General features: G+C 45.1%; 1 protein-coding gene across 1 annotated transcript in view; it reads right to left on the reverse strand.

Annotated features, from left to right (window-relative positions):
• Window positions 1–22,294, reverse strand: part of LOC145347586 (calcium-activated chloride channel regulator 3A-1-like) — a 42,932-nt gene extending 20,638 nt beyond the window's left edge. Inside the window, exons 1-5 of the mRNA XM_080195172.1 lie at window positions 22,107–22,294; window positions 21,769–21,912; window positions 10,316–10,466; window positions 5,898–6,003; window positions 2,552–2,717 (exon numbers count right to left, since the gene is read on the reverse strand). Of these exons, the coding sequence (XP_080051298.1) occupies window positions 2,552–2,717; window positions 5,898–6,003; window positions 10,316–10,466; window positions 21,769–21,912; window positions 22,107–22,268 (729 nt within the window). The 5' untranslated portion in view covers window positions 22,269–22,294. The remainder of the gene's footprint in view (window positions 1–2,551; window positions 2,718–5,897; window positions 6,004–10,315; window positions 10,467–21,768; window positions 21,913–22,106) is intronic.
• Window positions 22,295–23,153: the final 859 nt, after the last annotated feature.

Raw genomic sequence — 23,153 nt, forward strand, 5'->3', positions numbered from 1 at the left:
CATTTATGTAGACTACAAAGAGGAGAGGTCCCAGTACTGAGCCCTGCGGCACACCACTGGTCACTGGCCTCCAGCCCGACAAGGTCCCCTCCACAACTACCCTCTGTCTCCTATTTCCCAGCCAGTTCTCAATCCACCTAGCTACCTGGCCTCGTATCCCATGCGCCTTAACCTTTTCTACCAGCCTACCGTGAGGGACTTTGTCAAACGCCTTACTGAAATCCATATAGATGACATCAACGGCTCTCCCATCGTCAACCGATATTTGAATTCAATAAAAATCTGGAATTTAGAATCCAATCATGACCATGAAACCATTGTTGATTGTTGTAAAATCGCCACGGAATTGTTAATATTTTCGAGGGAATGAAATATTCCTCCCTTAGCAGGTCTGGCCTACATGTGGCTCCAGACCCACAGCAGAGTTTAATGTGGGAAAGTGTGAAATGCTGCACTTTGAGAAATAGTTGATGCCAAAACATTGAATGTATTCAAAGGTGGCTGGATATAGCATTTGGGGCAAATGGGATCAAAGGTTATGGAGACAAAGCAGGCTATTAAGTCGGATGATCAGCCATTATGGTAATGAATGGTAGAGCAAGTTCAAAGGGCCAAATGGTCTCCTCCTGCTCCTATCTTCTATGTTTCTAAATCAAATGATAAGGGTAAGTATACAGTTAATGACAGGATCCTGAACAGCATTGTTGTATGGAGGGATCTTGGGCTTCAGATCCATAGCTCCCTGAAAGTCGCCACACAAGTAGACAGGATGGGAGAGAAGGAATATGGCATGCTTGTCTTTACTGGTCAGAGCATTCTGTATAAGAGTCAAGGTGTCATGTTGCAGTTTTATAAAATTTTGTTCAGGCTGAAATGAGAGTATTGTGGTCAGTTCTGGTCGCCACATTACAGACAGGACATGGAGGCTTTGGAGAAGGTGTAAAAGAGGTTTTCCAGGATGCTGCCTGGATTAGAGGGTTGAGCTATAAGCAGAGGCTGGACAAACTAGGGTTGTTTTCTCTGGATTGGCGGAGGCTGAGGAGAGACCTGATAGAAATCTGTAAAAATATGAGAGGCATTGATATGGGAATCTTCTTCCCAAAGTGGAAATGTCTAATACACACTTAAGTTGAGAGAGGGAAAGTTCAAAAGAGATATGAGAGACCAGTGAGTGGTAGGTGTCTCGAATGCGCTGCCAAGGATATTGGTGCAGGCAGATACGATAGAGGTGTTTAAGTGGCATTTACATAAGCACTGGAATATACAATGAATAGAGGGATACGGACCAAGGGCAGGCAGGAGCGATTAGTTTAATTTGGCATCACGTTTGGCACAACATCGTGGGCCAAGGGGTCTGTTCCTGTGTTGTACTGTTCTATGTTTATGTTCTAATTCTTAATGCCCCTTTGAGGCAGGGATTTTCCAATGTTCCTCCAATGGATTCCAGTCACTCACAATCTGCAGAGATTTTGGTTGGTGCAATGAGAATGGATTTTTTAGTTGAGGGGGTTGGTAATTTGTCTGCTCACCAACCCCCTCCCTCCAGCCCCACAATCCTGCAACCCCTCATTAGATCCACCCCACAGTTGAACACAGCCAGACAAATGGAAATTGTTCCATGATACTTCTGACTTTTGTAGGTGATGGAGGGGCTTTGGGGAATCGAAAGGTTAGGCTACCCAGCAAAAGCAAAACATGCAGTAGCTGCTGGAAATCTGAGATAAAATAGAAAATGCTGGAGCTGTGCAGTGAGAAATCGTATTAATGTTTCAGGTCAATGACCTACATCAGTCCAACCTCTTCCAGCTGTAGCATTTATGTGACTGGACCACTTAGGTTTCTGGACAGTGGCCCAGGTTCGATTCTTAACTCACCCAAGGTGCCAGTCTTACAACCTAGCAAAGCCCACTGGGCACCCTGACACTGCCAGCCTGGCACCCTGTCTATGTCAAAGTGTTCGTGCTAAGGGGAGGAATGTGGCCTGAGGGAGTGGGGCGTAAAGGGAGCTGGCACATGGGAGCTGCATACTGTGCAGTTGGGGATCACCGAAGCAGTAATCGACAGCAGGGCTGCAATCCGCGGGAGGTGCAAATGTAGGGGGGGGAGCAGCGATTAGGGGAGTGGGATAGACAATGCCCAATGAAGAGGAGGAGTGGGGGAAATGATAATCTCCCAATGCATTGTACACTCTTGTACATAGTGCAGTGAGAGATCAGGGTACTTGTGCAATAGTGCCCTCCAGCAGTCTGCAGCCGACTTCCCAGCGTGAATAGACTCTGTCCACTCCTCCCACTGGTGAGAATCACACTTTGCTCATTTGTTTTTCTCAGTGTCATAAGATTTGATTTTTTTCTCTCACTGAAACAATGGGTCTAAAACTCTCCCATTTTACGCTCATTTGGCACTCACAATTTGTTCAGTAAGATCGCCCCCACAATCTTTCAAGCTATTTTGGGATCTTCCCATCCAGTTATCACATCAACTGGAATTGCAAGGGCAAGGATAAGGTTGCTGGAACAAAGTGTTATTTGAGAAAGTATCTTTTACTTACATTTGACAGTCCAGTTGTGCACATTATTGAGGAGGACGAAGTCTGTGTTTTGTTTGGGTAGAATTTACAATCGCCCTTCGGTAACCTTGATTTGGAGTCAATGTCACATGATCGACAGGATTTCTCACCACACTCAGCAATCCTGCCTTTTATCTCCTTTGAACATCTGAAACCAAAATAATCAAAGGAAATTCTATAATTTTGAGTAACGTTTCTAGAATGAGAAATCATTTAATAAAATAGAAAGAGACGCCGGGATTTTACACCGAGACCAGGAAGTCACACCCATTGTCAACAGATCTTTTGCTGATCCACCTAATTTTCCACCCTGTCTGCAATGGTTCCTGTGGGAATCAGAAAATCCTAGCCAAAGAAAATAGGAGGCCATTGGTCTGTCATGCTCTTGCTGGGTAAAAAAAGAGTTAATCCTCATTTGGGTCCCTCTTTCTTTTTATTTAATAATTCATGGGATGCGGGTGTCATTGGCTAAACCAGCGTTTATTGCCCATCCCTAATTGCCCTTGAGAAGGTGGTGGTGAATTGCCTTCGTGAATTGCAGTGGTATAGGTACACACATAGTGCTGTTAGGGAGGAAGTTGCAGGTCCTTGACTCAGCGACAGTGAAGGAACAACCAATATAATTCCAAGTGGGAATGGCAAGTGACTTGAAGGGGAATTTCCATGGATTTGCTATCCTTATCCTTTTAGATGGCAGCAGTTGTGAGTTTGAAAGGTGCTGCCAAGGGAGTCTTAGAATGATCCTTAGGTGCATTTTGTACACACTGCTGCCATTATGCATCCTAGCCTCTGACCTGCATTTTATTTTTATTCATTCATGGTATGTAGGTGCAAATGGCCAGCATTTGTTACCCATCTCCACTTGGGCTGAACTGAATGGCTGGCTCAGCCATTTTAGAGGACAATTAAGAGTCAACCACCTTGCTGTGGGTCTGAACTCATGTCTGGGCCTGTTAGTAAATTTCCTGTATTAAGGGACATTAGAGAACCAGATGGTTTTTTTACAATTGATGGTCACCATTACCGAGGTTAGGCTAGGAATTCTGCAGTGATTGGGATGTTCACTGATGACTACACAATGTTCAGCATTATTTATAATTCCTCTCTAACTGAAGAAATACATGTCAAAATATAGCAAGACCTGGGCTGACACGTGGCGAGTAACGTCATACCACACCATTGTCAGGCAATGACCATCTCCAGCAAGAGTGGATCTAACCATCACCGTTGATAGTCAATGGTATTACTATCACTGAATGTGACACGGTAGCACAGTGGTAAGCCCTGTTGCCTTACAGCACCAGGGACCTGGGTTCCTTTCCTGGCTTGGGTGACTCTCTGTGTGGAGTCTGTATGTTCTCCCTGTGTCTGCATGGGTTTCCTCCAGGAGCTCCAGTTTCCTCCCACAGTCCAAAAGAAGTGCTGGTTGGGTGCATTGGCCATGCTACATTCTCCCTCAGTGTACCCAAACAGGTGCCAGAGTGTGGCGACTAGGGGATTTTCACAGTAACTTCATTGCAGTGTTAATGTAAGCCTACTTGTGACACTAATAAATAAATCTTTGATTTGACTTATTATTGTAGCATGTATTAATATACAGTGAAAAGTATTGTTTGTTGCACGCTATACAGATAAAGCATACCACAAGGTACATAGAGGAGAAGGAAAGAAGGTGCAGAATGTAGTGTTACAGTCATAGCTAGGGTGTAGAGAAAGATTAAAAGCCTTGCTAAAATTCATGTAAACTATGTCAAATGTGTTACCCCCATTGACCTTCCATCTTACCCCAAAAATTCAATCAAGGTAGACGGATATGGAGTTGCCAGTGTTGGATTGAGGTAAGCACAGTAAATCTTCTCACAACACCAGGTTAAAGTCCAACAGGTTTATTTGGTAGCACAAACTTTCAGAGCATTGCCCCTTCATCAGGTGAATAAACAGTTTGACTCACAAACAGGACATATACAGACACAAACTCAATTACAAGATAATGGTTAGAATGCAAGTCTTAACAGGTAATCAAGTCTTTACAAGTCCCAACAATGTGAGTGGAGAGAGGGTTAAGCACAGGTTAAAGAGATGTGAATTGTCTCCTGCCAGGACAGTTAGTGAGATTTTGCAAGCCCAGGCAAATCGTGGGGATTACTGATAGTATGACATGAACCCAAGATCCCAGTTGAGGCCGTCCTCAAGCAGAACTTGGCTATCGGTTTCTGTTCAGCGATTCTGCGTTGTCGTGAGTCATGAAGGCAGCCTTGGAGAATGCTTACCCGAAGACAAGAGGCCAAATGCCCTTGACTGTTGAAGTGTTCCCCAACTGAAGGGAACACTCCTGCCTAGTGATTGTTGAGTGGGGTCCATTCATCCATTGTCGTAGTGTCTGCATGGTCTTGCCAATGTACCATGCCTTGGGACATCCTTTCCTACAGCGTATCAGGTTGACAACATTGGCCGAGTCGCAACAGTATGTATCATGTACCTGGTGGGTGGTGTTCTCATGTGCGATGATGGCATCCGTGTCGATGATCTGGCACATCTTGCAGAGGTTGCTGTGGCAGGTTGTGTGGTGTCTTGGTCACTGTGCTCCTGAAGGTTGGATAGTTTGCTGCGTACACTGGTCTGTTTGAGGTTGCGCGGTTGTTCAAAGGCAAGTAGTGGAGGTGTGGGAATGGATGGACACAATGTTCCATTCACAAATCCATGTTGACAGTTCTTAATTAATTTGTGCCTTTTTAAATGACAATATTTGCAGTCCCGCAATCATTTTTCAATAATTTGCCCACCAGCAAAATTAGACCTGTCAGGCCAAATTTTGCACAAACCCCCACCTGCCCCCAGTACCCCCTCTCCTACTCCATCTCCCTTCCATCCCATCCCTCACCAGTCCCCGGTGGGTTCTGAGACAAGGGGAATGCAAAATTAAATGGATGGGATTCCCCCTGTGATCTTGTCCACCCAAACCCAGGCGCAACTTCACACCCGGACAGCTGGCCCCTCCGGTGGGAAATCTGCCCATTTATCTATAAGGCCCTTAACTGGCCATTTAACGGCCTTTTCCATCCACGTAATTTTTAGGCTGATGAAAGTGGGGGCAGGTGGTGTGGGAAAGTGGCTTTGTACCTTTTCCCCATCTCAGCTGGGGAGTGGGGGTGTCCCAATCTGAAGGTCCCTTCATTGTTGGATTGCCCTTCCCATCAGGACGTTGGAGCTCCAGCACTGTCTATCCCCGGACTGCCCCACAATGCTGCAGTGATGCCCCTCGTGACCCCACAGAAATCCCAAAGGACATTTATCAGTGATCAAAATCATACAGTTACAATTGTCCTACCTTGTTGCTTCATATGTGCCGTTAGATAAATAGAAAGGCTCCTGATTGTTATATTCATCAAAAACTCCCCACTGAAGATGAGCCCATTCATGAACAAAAACTCTCTCTGTAGAAACAGAAGCACTTTTGTTTAAAATGAGACCTTTGCTGTCACTTTCACTCAGATATAAATGGAATTGATGCATCGGAATGTTTAAATATTGGTGTTTAACTCTCTTGTATGTAAAATGCACTCAGTGGCTTCAAGTTACTTTGTGGCTTCACAAAAAAACTCATTCTTCTGTTCCTCCATGTTAGTGCTGGAACTGATTTCTATCACAATGTTTCTGAGTATGGGATAGAATTACTCTGTTAAAGGGTTTCATGGATGTGGTGCTCAATTGAACTGATGGGAACGGAGCTAATAAAAAATATATTGCTCTGTTTGTAATATTGCTTTTAGTTCTTTCACTGAGTCCAATTTTGTCTTAAATGTACCTCCCTACTTGTTGTCACAGGAACCACTGCATTCATCTTCATCACCTTCAGGGTTAGCAACTGGGATGGTGTTTTTTTTCTTATCTATTCATTCACAGGATGAGGGTGCTGCTGGCTAGGCCAACATTTATTGGCCATCCCTAATTACCATTGAGAAGGTAGTGGGTGAACTGCCTTCTTGAACCGCTGCAGGCCATGTGGTGTAGGCACAGTGCTGTTAGGGAGGGAGCTTCCACTTTTGACCCAGTGACAGTGAAGGAATAGCTGACATATTTCCAAGTCAGGATGGTGAGTGGCTTGGAGGGGAATTTGCAGAAAGTGATGTTTCCATGTGTTTACTTCCCTTGTCCTTCTAGGTGGCAGTGGTCACGGGTTTGGAAGACACTGTCGAAGGAGCCTTGGTGAGTTGCTGCAGTGCATCTTGTAGATGGTACACATTGTTGCCACTGTGCATTGGTGGTGAGGAAGTGAATGTTTGTGAACGGGGTGCCAATCAATTGGGCTGCTTTGTCCTGGCTGGTGTCAAACCCCTGCATGTTGTTGGAGCACTCATCCAGGCAAGCAGCAAGAATTCCATCACGCTCCTGACCTGGTGCCTTGTGGATGGTGGACAGGATTTGGGAAATCAGGAGATGAGTTGCTCACTGCAGAATTCTTAGCCTCTGACCTACTCAGGTAGCCAAAGTGTTTATAAGGCTAATTCAGTTCGGTTCCTGAACAATGGTAACTCCTGAGGAGGTTGATAGTGTGAACTTCAGCAATCACAATGCCATTGAATGTCAAGGGGAGATAGCTAGACTCTAATTATGGTGGCATAATATCATAGTGTTTAGCACTGCTGCCTCACAGTGCCAGGGACCCAGATTCGATTCCTGGCTTGGGTCACTATCTGTGTGGAGTTTGCTCTTTGTCCTCGTGTCTGCGTGTGTTCCCTCCAGATTCTTCAGTTTTGTCCCACTGTCCAAAGATGTGCAGTTTAGGCGCATTGGCCATGCTAAATTGTCCCTTGATGTCAGGGGGATTAGTCGGGTAAATATGTGGGGTTATGGGGATTAGGCCTGGATGGGATTGTTGTCGGTACAGGCTCGATAGGCCAAATGGCCTCCTTCTGCTCTATAGGGATTCTATGATTCTACTGTTGGAAATAGAAATTGCCTGGCGTTTATGAGACATTTATTGTTACCAAGGCTGAACTTTGCCCAGGTCTTGCTGTATAGGGACATAAACTATTTGAGGAATGTTATGTAATCATCAGCAAACATGTCCATTTCTGAGCTAATGATGGAAGGAAGGTCATCGATAAAACAGCTGAAGATGATTGGGCCTCAGACACTGCCTTGAAGAGTACCTGCGGGTACTGAGATGATTGATTTCCAATAAGCACAATTATCTTCCTTTGTGCCAAGTATGACCCGATAGGTGGAGAGTTTTCCCACATATTCCCACTGACACCGATTTTACTTGGGCTCCTTGATGCCATATACAGTAAAATGTTGATGTCAAGGGAAGTCACTCTCCCATTCACTCTCCATATTCTATTTGTCCTGCCAGAAGGGGTCATGAGAAGGCCTTGGCAGGTAAGATTAAGGAAAACCCTAAGTCATTCTACAAATATGTGAAGAGTAAAAGGATGAGATGTGAAGGAATCGGACCTATAAAATGTGACGGTGGGAAAGTTTGTATAGAATCGGTAGAAATAGCAGAGGTGCTTAATGAATACTTTACCTCAGTATTCACAGTGGAAGAAGATCTGGGTGGTTGTACTGTAGGCTTGCGGCAGACTGGAAAGATTGAGTATGTGGACATTAAGAAAGAGGATGTGTTGGAACTTTTGAATAGCATCAAGATAGTTAAGTCGCCTGAACTGGATGGGATGTACCCCAGGTTGCTGTGGGAGGCGAGGGAAGAGATTGCAGAGCCTCTGGCGATGATCTTTGCATCATCAATGGAGACAGGAGAGGTTCCGGAGGATTGGAGGATTGCGGAAGTGGTTCCTATATTCAAGAAACGGACTAGGGATAGCCCAGGAAATTACCAACCGGTCAGTCTAACCTCAGTGGTTGGCAAGTTGATGGAGAAGATCCTGAGAGACAGGATTTATGAACATTTAGAGGAGTTTAGTTTGATCAAAAGTAGTCAGCACGGCTTTGTCAAAGGCAGATCGTGCCTTACGAGCCTGGTTGAGTTCTTTGAAAATGTGACTAAACACATTGATAAAGGAAGAGAGGTAGATGCGGTTTATATGGACTTCAGCAAGGCGTTCGATAAGGTCCTCCATGCAAGACTTATTGAGAAAGTGAGAGGGCATGGGATCCAAGGAGCCATTGCCTTGAGGATCCAGAACTGGCTTGCCTGCAGAAGGCAGAGAGTGGTTGTGGATGGGCCTTTTTCTGCATGGAGGCCGGTCACCAGTGGAGTGCCCCAGGGATCTGTTCTGGGATCCCAGCTGTTTGTGATTTTTATAAATGACCTGGATGAGGAAGTGGAGGGATGGGTTGGTAAGTTTGCCAATGACACAAAGGTTGGAGGTGTTGTGGATAGTCTGGAAGGATGTCAGAAGTTGCAGCGTGACACAGATAGGATGCAAGACTGGGCGGAGAAGTGGCAGATGGACTTCAACCCAGATAAATGTGTAGTGGTACATTTTGGCAGGTCAAATGGGATGAAGGAGTATAATATTAAGGGTAAGACTCTTAGCAGTGTAGAGGATCAGAAGGACCTTGGGGTCTGAGTCCATAGGACTCTTAAATCAGCCTCGCAGATAGAGGATGTGGTTAAGAAGGCGTACAGTGTACTGGCCTTCATCAATCCAGGAATTGAGTTTAGGAGTCGGGAGATAATGCTGCAGCTTTATAAGACCCTGTTCAGGCCTCACGTGGTGTACTGTGCTCAGTTCTGGCCACCTCATTACAGGAGGGATGTGGAAGCCATTGAAAGAGTGCAGAGGAGATTTGTAAGGATGTTGCCTGGATTGGGTGGCATGCCTTATGAAGATAGGTTGAGGGAGCTTAGTCTTTTCTCCTTGGAGAGACGAAGGATGAGAGATGACCTGATAGAGGTGTATAAAATGTTGAGAGGTATAAATCGGGTAGATTCTCAGAGGCTTTTTCCCAGGGCTGAAATGATTGCCACGACAGGACACAGGTTTAAGGTGCTGGGGAGTAGGTACAGAGGAGATGACAGGGGTAAGTTGTTCACTCAGACGATGGTCGGTGAGTGGAATTGGCTGCTGCCGGTGGTGGTGGAGGCAAATTCGATCGGGCCTTTTAAGAGACTTCTGGATGAGTGCATGGGACTTAATAGGATTAAGGGTTATAGGTCAGCCTAGCAGGTAGAGTTATGGTCAGCGGCAACTTGTGGGCCAAAGGGCCTGTTTGTGCTATAGTTTTTCTATGTTTCTATGTTTATGGATGGTACATAGCTGGGCAATTTTCCACATTACCAGGTAGATGCTAGTGTTGTGCTGATTGTTCATTGGGAGTGGTGTTTTACTATGTAGAGTCCTGTTATACTGGAACAGCTTGGCTATTGCATGGCTAGTCCTGGAGTACAAGGCTTCAGTTGTATTGCTGGAATGTTGTCAGGGCCGATGGCTTTTGCAGTTCCGTCAGCCATTTCTTTATTTCATGTGGAGTGAATCAAATTGGCCGAACGCTGGTGTCTGTGATGCTGGGGATCTCTGGAGGAGACTGAGATGGATCATCCACTCAACATTTCTGGCTGAAAATAGCTAATTAAATTCAAATTCCGTGAGCTGCTGTGGTAGGATTTGAACCTGTGTCACCACAGCAATAGCCTAGGCCTCTGGGTCATTAGCAAGCCACATTGCCAGTACCCCACTACAATCTCCCCATCCCTCTCTCTATCTCTCTCGCTAATTGAGCAAAATTTAATTCTCAAAGTACAACAATAATGGTATTAATTTTCTTTAGGTTATTTACCTTTTGGGCCATAAGCTGCAGTCAGACTGTTGTTTAGTATGAAGTTTGGGGTGAAGTGAATGTATCGGCCCTTTTCACCACATCCACCATACTGGAGAGTGTACGGGTCATCTCCATATTTAAGGTATGGTTCAGCAATGATCACATCAGCCTAGGGAAAGACAAACAGATATTTTTGTGAGAGAATCACTGCACAAGCTCACACAGTCATACACAAAAACAGATACACACACACACACACCAACAAACCCCAGCACACACACACACACACACACACACACACACACACACACACACACACACACACACACACACAGTCCGATTTTACCATTGCATCAAGCCCGTTTTTGGGAACAGAAACTTGATAAAGCTGGGCGTGAGGTGATTAGTGCAATCTGCGCCACGTCCGCACAGATGCCCACTTTACCAAGGCTCAAAAATGGCCACGATCCAAATCGTGCCCAAAACGGGCGCAGCGTTGAGTTAAATGCATTTGCGTGCATTTAAATTGAATTAATGGGCTGCCCACCCAACTTTACCAGCATTTCCCCCTCTACCGTCATGTTCGCACATCCACATTCAGCACAAAACAGACATTCTCAACAAAGGTCTGTTTCGGGCGCTCCAGCTTCTGAAGAGATAAATTCAGAGCTTCCAGTGGCTCTCTGACTCAGATCAGTGGTTGGGGGAAGGAATGAGGTGGACCAGATCATTCTCTGGTTGCAGGGGGGAGGGAGGAGGAGGTGGGTCAGATGTGTCTCTGGTGGGGGGAAGAGGGAGACCCGATCATTCTCTAGAGGGAGAGGTGTTGGGAGGGCTGGAGCAGGGGGTAGGAGGGAGACCAGATGGTTTTCTGGCCGGCAGGAGTGGGTACGGCTGGAGGGAGGCCAGATGGTTTTCTGGCTGGGGGGGACTGTAAAGGAGTCCGCTGCGGGCGATTGGTGGGCGGGGGGAAGGGATCAGAGTTGGCCAGGTTGGGGGGGGGGGGGGATCAGGGGGAAAGTTATGTTGTGGGGTTGGGGCAATGTCAGTGGGGGCCATCGCTCTCAGGCCGCTTTAATCCACTTTTTGCAGCCCAGGAGCGATGAGACAGGGGCGCATTTTTCAAATTTTTTCTCACTGCGCTTGCGCAGTTCAGCGATTTGGGTGCGATAAGCCCCGCCCATAGCATGATTCAGATTTGTGATTGTTTTTTCAGGCTGAGTGCATCTGAGGGCGCCTGAAAACAGATTTCCAGATCGGATCTTAATTGCACCCAGATTCAGCACTTAGAATAAAAATCGCAAAATTGGGCTCTAAGTGCTGAATCTGGGTGTGATTCAGATCCAACCTGGAAATCTGTTCTCAGGCGCCCCCATACACATTTAGGCTGAAAAAAACTCAGGAGTCTGAATCGCGCTGTGTGTGGGGCTTATTGCCCCCAAATCACCAAACTGCACATGTGCAGCGAGAAAACTATTTGAAAAACGTACCCTTGTCACATCGCTTCCGACCGCAAAAAGCGAATAAATCGACCTGGGAGCGATGGCCCCCACTGACACTGCCCCACCCCTACAACATAATTGCCCCCTTATCTACCCACCTCCACCTCACTACCCAGACCAATTGCAACCCTCTGTCCCCCCTCGTCCCCACTGATCGCCCACAGAGTGGCAGCGGATCCCGTTTTCCCCCCCTCCAGAGAGCGATCTAGCCTCCCCAGCCCCCCACCAGGGAACAATCTGGCCTCCTTCCCCCCCCCACCGACCGGAGAATGGTCTGGCCTCTCTTTTCTCCACCCCCCTCTCCAGTGATAGATGTGATCCACCTCCCTCCCTCCCCCACACCACCAATCTGACCAGAAGCTCTGCACTTACCTCTTCAGAAGCTGCAGCACCGGAAACTGACCTTTGCCGAGCATGTCAGCTTCGCACCAAATCTGGACGCATGAATGTGATGGTAAAGGGGGAAATGCTAGTAAAATTGGGGGGGCAGCCCATTAATTCAATTTAAATGCATTTAAATCGCCATTGCGCGGTTCGGATCACGGCCATTTTCGGGCCTTGGTAAAGTGGGCATCTGTGCGGATGTGGGCGCGGAACGTGTTAATCACCTCACGCCCGACTTTATCAAGTTTTGCACCTGTTAATGGTAAAATCGGGTCCATAGGGTCATAGAGGTTTACAGCATGGAAACAGGCCCTTCAGCCCAACTTTTCCATGCCACCCTTTTTTTTAAACCCCAAAGCTAGTCCCAGTTGCCTGCATTTGGCCCATATCCTTCCATATCCATGTTACCCATTAGCCTCACAACACCACACTAAAGTCCAATGTGTTTATTTGGTAGCACAAGCTTTCGGGGCATTGACCCTTCATCAGGCGAGTGTAGGGCCAATGTTCCAAAAAGGGCAATGCTCCAAAAGCTCGTGTTACCAAGTAAACCTGTTAGTCTTTAACCTGGTGTGGTGAGACTACTTACTGCGCCTACTCCAGTCCAACACCGGCAACTCCACATCATCTTACCCATGTAACTAACTAAATGCTTTTTGAAAATCAAAATTGTACCCGCCTCTACTGCTACATCTGGCAGCTTGTTCCAGACACTCACTACTCCGTGTCAAAAAATTGCCACCTGGACACTTTTGTATCCCTCCCCTCTCACTTTAAACCTCTGCCCTCTTGTTTTAGACTCCCCTACCTTTGGGAAAAGATATTGACTATCTAGCTGATCTATGCTCCTCATTATTTCATAGACCTCTACAAAATCACCCTCCAGCCTTCTACGCTCCAGAGAAAAATGTCCCAATCTATCCAGCATCTCCTTATAACTCAAACCATCAAGTCCCGGTAGCCTCCTAGTAAATCTTTTCTGTACTCCTTCTAATTCAATAGTATCTTTTCTACAATAGGGTCATCAGAACTGTACACAGTATTCCAAGTGTGGCCTTACCAATGTCTTGTATAATTTCACCAAGACATCCCAACTCCCGTATTCAATATTCTGACCAATGAAACCAAGCATGCTGAGTGCCTTCTTCACCACTCTGTCCACCTGTGACTCCAATTTCAAGGAGCTATGAACAGATACCCCTAGATTTCTTTGCTCTCCCCAGTGCCCTACCATTAACTGAGTAAATCCGGCCCTGGTTCAATCTACCAAAATGTATCACCTCTCATTTATCTAAATTAAACTCCATCTGGCATTCATCAGCCCACTGGCCCAATTGATCAAGATCCTGTTGCAATCCAAGATAACTTTCTTCATTGTCCACTACGCCTCCAATTTTGGTATCATCTGCAAACTTACTAACCATGTCTCCTATACTCTCATCCAAATCATTAATATAAATGACAAATAACAGTGGACCTAGCACTGATCCCTGAGGCACACTGCTGGTCACAGGCCTCCAGTTTGAAAAACAACCATCTACAACACCCTCTGGCTTCTGTCATCAAGCCAATTTTATGTACATTTAGCGAACTCACCTGGATCCCGTGAGGTTTAACCTTATGCAACAACCTACCATGCGGTACCTTGTCAAAGGCATTGCTAAAGTCCACGTAAACATTAATTGAGTACATATCCAGTCAGCAGCTATTGTGTTGTGTAATCATAGTTGCCTGACTAGACATGATTCACAGACTGAGAGCTGTGTACAAAATTGTCTGCGATTGGGAACGAAAGAGGAGGCCATTCAGCCCATTGAATCCCTGTTAGTTCTTTCGAGCAACTCACCTCACGTCAACACCCACACCGCCATTTTCCCTGTAGTTCTGCAAATTGTTTTCCTTTAAATAATTCTCTTTTGAAAGCTGTGCTTGAATCTGTCTTCACCCAAACCTCAAGCAGCCCATTGCAGAACCGAATCACTCATTACAGAAAAGATTTTCCTTGTGGTGCTGTTGCTTCTTGAGCTGTGATAATGGTAATGCAAATGATTATGTAAAGAAGCAAGGAAAATCTTTTCTGTAATAAGTGATTCGGTTCTGTAGTTTGCTTTATGTTTAAAAATTTAGCTTTTCTCTGCGGTCAGTCAGTATGTCTGGTAGGATGGCAGCTCAGATGCTGGGAGAGCAGGATAAGTATTCATTTTAGTCATGTGGTTTACTTTGGATGGAGCTTATGGATTTTTGTTTATAGATGGTTATTTCCCCTGAAGCTCTTGATGAGGTTGATTGAAAGGGTCATGAGTTATCCATCAGATGTTGTTGTGGTGATAGGAACAGCTAGTTCTGTGACAGTGAAAAAATTAAGTTGCATTGATAGGACAGCTGAAGTTAAAGGCATGTGTAGACTGTCCCTGAGAATTCACGCGCTCTCCACAAAATCTGTCTCTGAAAGCTTTAAGACTGACAACACGATTTATAGCAAGTATGCCTGATTTGCTAACTGTATTTATTTGTAAGTGTTTTTGAACCATGCATGAATGTGACTTATTTGGAACTGGAACAGTCAAAGCTAGAAACTAAATTTGCTTCCTTTCATTTTGTTGAAGCCCACGCTGCACTCACACAAAAGTACTTTAAGCAGGGATTACTGTAGTGGTGCTGGAGAACATGAATACAGGTTGATAATGCCCTGTGCAAGCCCCTGGTGTCTCTCACATCTCTGCTCAAATCACTGAGATCCAAGGCTCATTGCAGCATCCTACATTCTTCCTGGCTGCGTACAGAGCAGAGGCTGGGCCCAAAAAGCAGTGGAATTATTTTCTCTACAGTCTAACAATTCTATTCATTGCTTCCTTTGTCATTGAATTAGGGACTGGTGTGGGGGGGCAGTGACAGGAATTTAAAGAGTAATTTTAAGAAACTATTCCAGGCATGGAACCTTGTCCTCAGGGAGCACAGCAGGTATTCAGTCCACACAATTAATTATCCATGTTAAAAATTGTCTGTCCACTACTCCTAATTATAAAGTCCAAACAATTTGCATTTATATCCTGCCTTTAAGGTAGTAAAACATCCCTTCGCAGGAGCCTTGTCCAAACACAGAATCATATGTGGTGATAGTGGGCCAGGAGGCCAAGAACTGGGTCAAGGAAGTAGGTTTTAATGAGTGTCTTGAAGGAGAGAGAGAGCTTGAGAGATGGAGAGGTCTCAGGAGGAAATCCCAGAGCTTCAGGGCCATGAGGCCATGACTACCAATTAAAATCGAAGAGACTCATGTCAAGTTGCTGGAATTAGATGAGTGCAGAGACTATGGTGGGTCATGGGGCTGGAGGAGGTTACAGAGTTGGGATGGGGGCAGGTCATGGAGAGATTTGAAAATAAGAACAAGGGCTGGAAATGTGATTGCCATTTTCATAGAATTATAGAATGGCTGCAGTGCAGAAGGAGGCCATTTGCACCATCGAATGGTGTCTGTTGTAGGTAAAATGTTAGAATCCATGATCAAGGAGAAAATAGGAGGCATCTTGAGGAGAATTGTTTGATAGAGCAGATGCAGCACAGTTTTGTTAAGGGGAAGTTGTGTCTGACGAATTTATTGGAGCTCTATGAGGATGTGTCTAGGGCGGTGGATAGAGGAGAGCCGGTGGATGTGGTCTTTCTTGATTTTCAGAAGGCGTTTGACAAGGTGCCGCACAAGAGGTTATTACAGAACGTTAGAGGGCATGGAGTTGGGGGTAGGGTGTTAGCGTGGGGAGGGGATTGGCTGTCAAATAGGAGGCAGAGAGTGGGGGTCAATGGGTGCTATTCGGATTGGCGGTTGGTGACTAGTGGAGTGCCCCAGGGGTCGGTGCTGGGGCCTCAGCTATTTACCATTTATATAGATGATCTGGAGGAGGGAACCGAGTGTATGGTGTCGAAATTTGCTGGTGACACCAAGATTGGTGGAACGGCAAATTGTGCGGAGGGTGTGGAGAGTCTGCAGAAGGATCTAGATAGGCTGGGCGAATGGGCTAGGAAATGGCAAATGGAATTTAATGTTGGCAAGTGTGAAGTTGTCCACTTTGGTAGGAATAATGGTAGGAAGGACTATTACCTACATGGCGAAAAACTGCAGCAGGCAACGGTGCAGAGGGACCTCGGGATCCTTGTGCATGAGTCGCAAAAACCCAGCCTGCAGGTGCAGGAAGGCTAATGGGATGCTGGCCTTCATAGCGAGGGGGATTGAATATAAAAGTAGGGAGGTCTTGCTGCAGCTGTTTAGGGCATTGGTGAGGCCGCAGCTGGAGTACTGTGTGCAGTTTTGGTCACCGCACTTACGCAAGGATATTTTGGCCTTGGAGGGAGTGCAGAGGAGGTTTACTCGGCTGATACCGGAGTTGAGGGGGTTTAACTATGAGGAGAGGCTGAATAAACTAGGCTTGTATTCGTTAGAGTTTAGAAGAATGAGGGGAGATCTCATTGAGACATATAAGATGATGAATGGGATGGATAGGATAGAGGTGGAGAGGCACTTCCCGCTCAGAAAGAACAGTAGGACTAGAGGGCACAGCCTCAAGATAAAGGGGAGGCGGTTTAGAACGGAGTTGAGGAGGAACTTCTTCACTCAAAGGGTGGTGAATCTCTGGAATTCTCTGTCTGTTGAAGTGGTGGAGGCTGCCTCGCTAAATATATTTAAGATGCGGGTTGATAGGTTTTTGATAGGCAAGGGGATTAAGGGATATGGGGAGAGGGCGGGAAAGTGGAACTGAGCCATGACAGATCAGCCATGATCTTATTGAATGGCGGGGCAGGCTCGAAGGGCTGGATGGCCTACTCCTGCTCCTATTTCTTATGTTCTTATTATGTTCTTATGAATCTCCAACAGAGCACCTTACCCAGACTCTATCCCCATAACCCCACGTATTTACCCTGCTAATCCCCCTAACCTCCACATCACAAGATATTTAGAGTAAATTTAGCATGGCCAATCCACCTAATTGTGACAGGAAACCAGAGGACCCAGAAGAAACCCATGCAGACACAGGAAGAATGTACAAATTCCACATGGACAGTGACTCAAGGCTGGAATTGAACCTGAGTCCCTGGCACTGTGAGACAGCAGTACTAACCACTGTGCTGCCAACATTTTCTATGCAGAATAGGACAGGAAACCATTTATTTAATGCTTCTGATGGTTTTCTGTCCATCAAACATGGTATCTATAGGGAGTGAGTGCTGAATTCACAATAAGTGCCTCCCAGGCTTTGTCCTGGCAGCACAACTTCATGAAGTGATCTCCTTTGTAAAGTATTGGCAGGGGAGGGGGGAAGGTAATGGATTCATCAGGGCACAAAATTACTTAATGGATTGGTGTGAAGATTATTCTTTGTTATAAATCAGAAAGTTTAGCCTGTAGTAGTATTCTGATAATTAGTATTCTGAAGCTGCAACCACAATTTATGAGCAACTAAGGATCAAACCATTCTCACGATTGGCAATATCAGCCAGAATTTGATCGTCCTGCTCCCCACGGAAATTGGAACAGGTGAGCGGTGGACCATGGAAATGGCCGTTGACCTCAGGCAGGATTTTACCCAACATTGACTATGATTGGTCTGCCCTATGGAATTTACTAATTTCTGAAAATTTTCCCATGATATGTACACAGATCGTTAATATTTTTAGGATTCAGTTGCATACAGTGCACAGCACAAAACTGGCCATTCAGAGCCACTTGTCTGTGCTGGTGTTTATGCTCTGCAAGAAACTACTTCATCTAAACATAAAAGAGTTCGCTTCTACACCTTTTTATCCACAAGTCATTATCTCACTTCCCCTTCAATAGATTTATGGTATTGGCCTCAAATACCACCTTGGGATGCTTAGTACGTGCTCCAGGTGGGTGTGTTTTTGGCCCCATAATAGTGGGGTGGGGGACTTGTGGGGGTGTGGGGGAGAGGAAGAGAGGGATGGCATTCAAATTGGGAACCTGCTTGCCATATTTCAATAGATAATCAAGGGTCAATTAGACTTTTTACCAAGCCAGTTGATTCTGATAATACACTGCCCATGACATAAAATGTTTGGTGTGGGCAGTTGAGCGTGAGTAAGCAGCCCAATTTTTAATATCAACTCTTCAAAGAAGAGGAAGGAAAGGGGAGTGGGAGAATTCTATCTTCAGGGGTTGTCTATACGGATTGGTGGGGGTGAGGGGGGCGGGGGGGCAGCAGACCTCTCCTTTTTTCCTACCCGCTGGCAGCTTTAAACCCACAACACCATCTCTAACCAGACAAACCCTTCTGTGTCTGGGATCCACTGGGTCTTCTTCCTCCTCCTCCTCGTGCATTCCTGGCAGAGCCCATTAATGCATTCCTGGCGCTGTGGGGACTGATCAACCCAGAACTCTCAAATGTACGATCCAAGGGGAGCTTTATAGCTGCAGGGCAGGTTGACGTGATGTGGCTTGGCTTCTAACCATTCTTTGGCCAAAGATATTTCTCCTGAATTCCTTACTGGATTTATTACTGACTATTTGATATTTCCTTTTGTATTGGAGGGTAGGCCTTGTGGCACAGCGGTCGTGGCCCTACCTCTAATCAGAAGCTCTGGGTTCAAGTCCCATCTCAGGACTTAATGAGCACAGAACTTGCTTTCATGATGTGGCAAAACAGATTGTTTATCAGCCTATAAATCCTAATGGCAGGTGGTAAGAGTGGGAGGGCTTCCTGGTCAGCCATACTGCAGGTGTCCAGATCAATACAACCAGTCCTCCCATGCCGTCACTATAGTTAAGAAAGCCCACCAGTGTCTCTACTTTCTCAGAAGACAAAGGAAATTTGGCAAGTCAGCTATGAGTCTAACGAACTTTCACAAATACACACTAATCCCTCTAACCTACGCATCCCTGAATCCTAAGGGGCAATTTCTTAGCATGGCTAAATGCACCATAGAAGGTTGTATCACAGCTTGGTATGGCTCCTGCTTGCCACGACCGCAAAAATGTACAAAATGTCATGAATGTAGCCCAATCCGTCACACAAACTAGCCTCCCATCCATTGACTTATCCACATTTCCAGCTGTCTCGGCAAAGCAGCCAGCATAATTAAGGACCTCACGCACCCTGGACATTCTCTTTTCCATCTTCTTCCTTCGGGAAGAAGATACAAAAGTCTGAAGTCACATACCAACTGACTCAAGAACAGCCCTTTCCCTACTGCTGTCAGACTTTTGAATGGACTTACCTTGCATTAAGTTGATCTTTCTCTACACTCTAGCTATGACTGTAACACTACATTCTGCACCCTTTTTGCTTCTCTATGAATGATATGCTTTGTCTGTATAGCATGCAAGAAACAATACTTTTCACTGTGTACTAATACATGCGACAATAATAAATCAAATCAAAAAGTCTGAGGTCATGTGCCAATCAACTCAAGAATAGCTTCTTCCCTGCTGCCATCAGATTTTTGAATGGACCTACCTTGCATTAAGTTGACCTTTCTCTACTCTACCTATGAATGTAACACTACATTGTACACTCTCTTGTTTCCTTCTCTATGAACAGAATGCTTTATTTCTACAGCGCACAAGGAACAATACATTTCACTGTATGTTAATGTGTGTGACAATAATAAATCAAATTAAATCAAGAAGGCAACGGCAAACACTGCAGTACACAAGCGTAATGATGGTGCAATCCAATGGGAGCCTAGGGTTGGCAATGTCCTTTTCAGGCAATGGTACCTGGAGGATGAGGAGAGGTTTTGCAAAGCCCTGCACAAATGGAAAAACTTCTTTAACTGGATGGCACACCAATTGCAAAAGAGCCAGGATTTCTCCAACCTCGCTAGCAGCTGGGATTCTCTGGACCCTGAACAAGATCGGAGAACCCAGGCCAGGATCTCAGATCAAATACTTCACCCTGACACTGTGCTGTTCAAAACAGAATAGTTATTTTCCTTCTCAGAAAATGGATAATCTCACTTTCTGTGCGTCTGTGGGAGTAATAATGTGTTACACAAATAGATCTGTTTAATTTTACTTTTGGATCTCAAACAAGTGGCACCATGCATTTCGGAATTGGAGAAAGCCATTCGCTCTGGAAGGATTGTAGCTAATCTGTACATTAACTCTGTCTACATGCTTGGATTCTATAATCTGTAATACCCACGCTTAAGATAAACAGACCAATCTCAATTTCAGAATTTTCACTCAGCCCACAGCCTGGGGATTGACACACCAACATCTCTACATTCCATATTATACTACTTTCAAAACTAAACACTTCCACTTTCCTATTTTCCAACTATTACACATGTTTAAACAAAAAGACAACACTCCAAATAACTACACACCAGTCGTTTAAAATTTATTTATTGGTGTCAGAAAGCTTATGTTAACACTGCAATGAAGTTACTGTGAAAATCTCCTAGTCACCACACGCCGACACCTATTTGGGTACACTGAGGGAGAATTCAGCTTGGCCAATGCACCTAACCAGCATGTCTTTGGACTGTGGGAGAAAACCAGAACACCTGGAGGAAACCCACGCAGACCCAGGAAGAACATGCAAACTCTGCAATGCGACCCAAGCTGGGATTTGAACCACGATCCTTGGCACTGTGAGGCAGCAGTACTAACCACCCCAAAAAAAGTTCACAAATTTGCATGTCATCCTTGTGCGCGGAGGCAAGGTGTCACAATGGTTAACACTGCTGCCTCATAGTGCCAGGGACCCAGGTTCAATTGTCTGTGTGGAGTTTTCACATTCTCCCCGTGTCTGCATTGGTTTCCTCTGGGTGCTCCAGTTTACTTCCACAATCCAAAGATGTGCGGGTTAGGTTGCTTGGACATGCTAGATTGATCCTAGTGTCAGGGGGATTAACAGGGTAATATGTGGGGTCTGGGCATAGAGCATAGGTGGCATTGTGGTCTGTGCAGACTTGATGGGCCAAATGGCCTCCTTCTACACTGTAGGGATTCTATAATTCTAATTAGAGTAAAGCTAATCAGAGTGAAGTTTATTTTCCGTCCACACAGGCTGCCCCTTCCAGCTCAACCCATCTGTAATCCAAAGCTTTCGAATGGGTAAGAGAGAAAAACCCAACACTCAGGTACAATATTACCAATAACTAACACACCATTTTCATGATAAAATGGGTATTTTCTTTGCAATGAAATTCACATAAAATGTAATATACAATTCAAAATTTAGACGTTTTAGTGCAATCTGTATAAATTAGCTTTGTACATACAATATATACTTCTTTTAGAATTTGTAACGTAGAAAATACATAATTTCATATATATCATTTGCTTTTCCTTGTTATTGAATTACCCCCTGACTTGTTGTGGGAGAGAAGCCGTTAAGTAATTGCTAATCTTCAGGCGAAGTACACAGTTTATTGAAAGTCTGCAGCCAGACTTCGCTGAAAATTCCCTCGGAGCTGCACCCCCTTCCTTCTCCGCCGCTGAAACTTTGTCAGAAATTGGGCGCAAATCCGCCCCCACCCCCTGCCCAGTGCTGAAGGGGGTTTGAGAAATTCTCGGGGTTGCAGAGGGAGTAGCTGAAAGACATTTCTCACATTTCGCCACTCATTTCTTACCTTCTCGTAGGATTCAGTCCTGGATCTGTGAACCGAGCTGGAATTAACTGACCATGTTTTAGGCAGCAGGATTTTCACATCTGAAAAATAAACTTGTTGCTTGGTCGCGTTGTGGAGGTAGGAAGAAGCAGCAGTCACTATTTCCTGTAAAGCAAAGACAAATTTCAAATCAATACCATATTTCATTAATCGAGAAACGACAGGGAAAAGGATATAACATGTTCCTCTAAGTCTCCCTCTCCTCACCAAATCCTGAATTCTAAGCAATAACATACAACATCAAACAGTCACAAAGCAAGAACTGTTACTTTTCTTGGGACAACACATCAATGCCTCACCTTAATATTTTCAATAAGGTTGTCATCACGTTGGACTCTAGGGTTAATAGCAATTACTATGTCTCTATATCCATTATTCTCCAGCCTTGCTCCAGAAGAATTTATAACATAATCACACACAATGCAGCTGAGCACAAAGGCGAAGGTTTCTTGGAACCTCATTGTTGAACCCTGACTGCACCAATATCTTCCTACACTGTAACTTGTCCGATTAATATATACTGAGTGATCTCATGATTTGGCAATAACATTGGGATACTGCGTGAGCCAGAACTGAATGGATAGTTAAAACAAATGATGTGGAGATGCCGGCATTGGACTGGGGTAAACACGGTAAGAAGTCTCACAACACCAGGTTAAAGTCCAACAGGTTTATTTGGTAGCACAAGCCACTAGCTTTCAGAGCACTGCCGCTTCATCAGGTAGGGATTACCAAATAAACCTGTAGGACTTTAACCTGGTGTTGTGAGACTTCTTACTGTAATTAAGAGAGCGCCAGTGGGTGTGGGAGAAAAGGATACAAATCATCGAAAATTAAGCATTTAACTTCAACTGCCAGATACTTCCAATCGCTGCTCCCATGAGAATTCAAGAGGAAATTGGAAATCCCCCACACCAATGACAGAATTGTGAGATTGCCACAGAGATTAACAAGAGTTCTGAACAAATAAAGAGTAGCAACTCTATGGTCACTGATGGAATGTGATAGGTTGCACTCTAGACCTCACTGCGGAGCAGAACAATTATACTTTTGTGAAATCTGAAGACTCAGAATGAACTCTCTACTGATAGGAACATAAGAATTAGAAGCAGAAGTAGGCAAATTCAGCCCTTTGAGCCTGCTTCACCATTCCATCAAATCATGGCTGATCTCTCTCAGGTCTCAAATCCAGCTCCCCAACTTTTCCCCATATCCCCTTACCCCTTTTTAAAATTTGAAATCTATCAAGCAACTTCTTGAAACCATTCATTGATTCAGATGCCACCACGCCATGAGGCAGAGATTTCCACAAATGTACTACCATCCGCAAGAAGTAGTTCCTCTTC

This window comes from Carcharhinus amblyrhynchos, chromosome 9 (assembly GCF_965287045.1).
Source record: "Carcharhinus amblyrhynchos chromosome 9, sCarAmb.v2.hapA, whole genome shotgun sequence".
NCBI classification, from domain to species: Eukaryota; Metazoa; Chordata; class Chondrichthyes; order Carcharhiniformes; family Carcharhinidae; genus Carcharhinus; species Carcharhinus amblyrhynchos.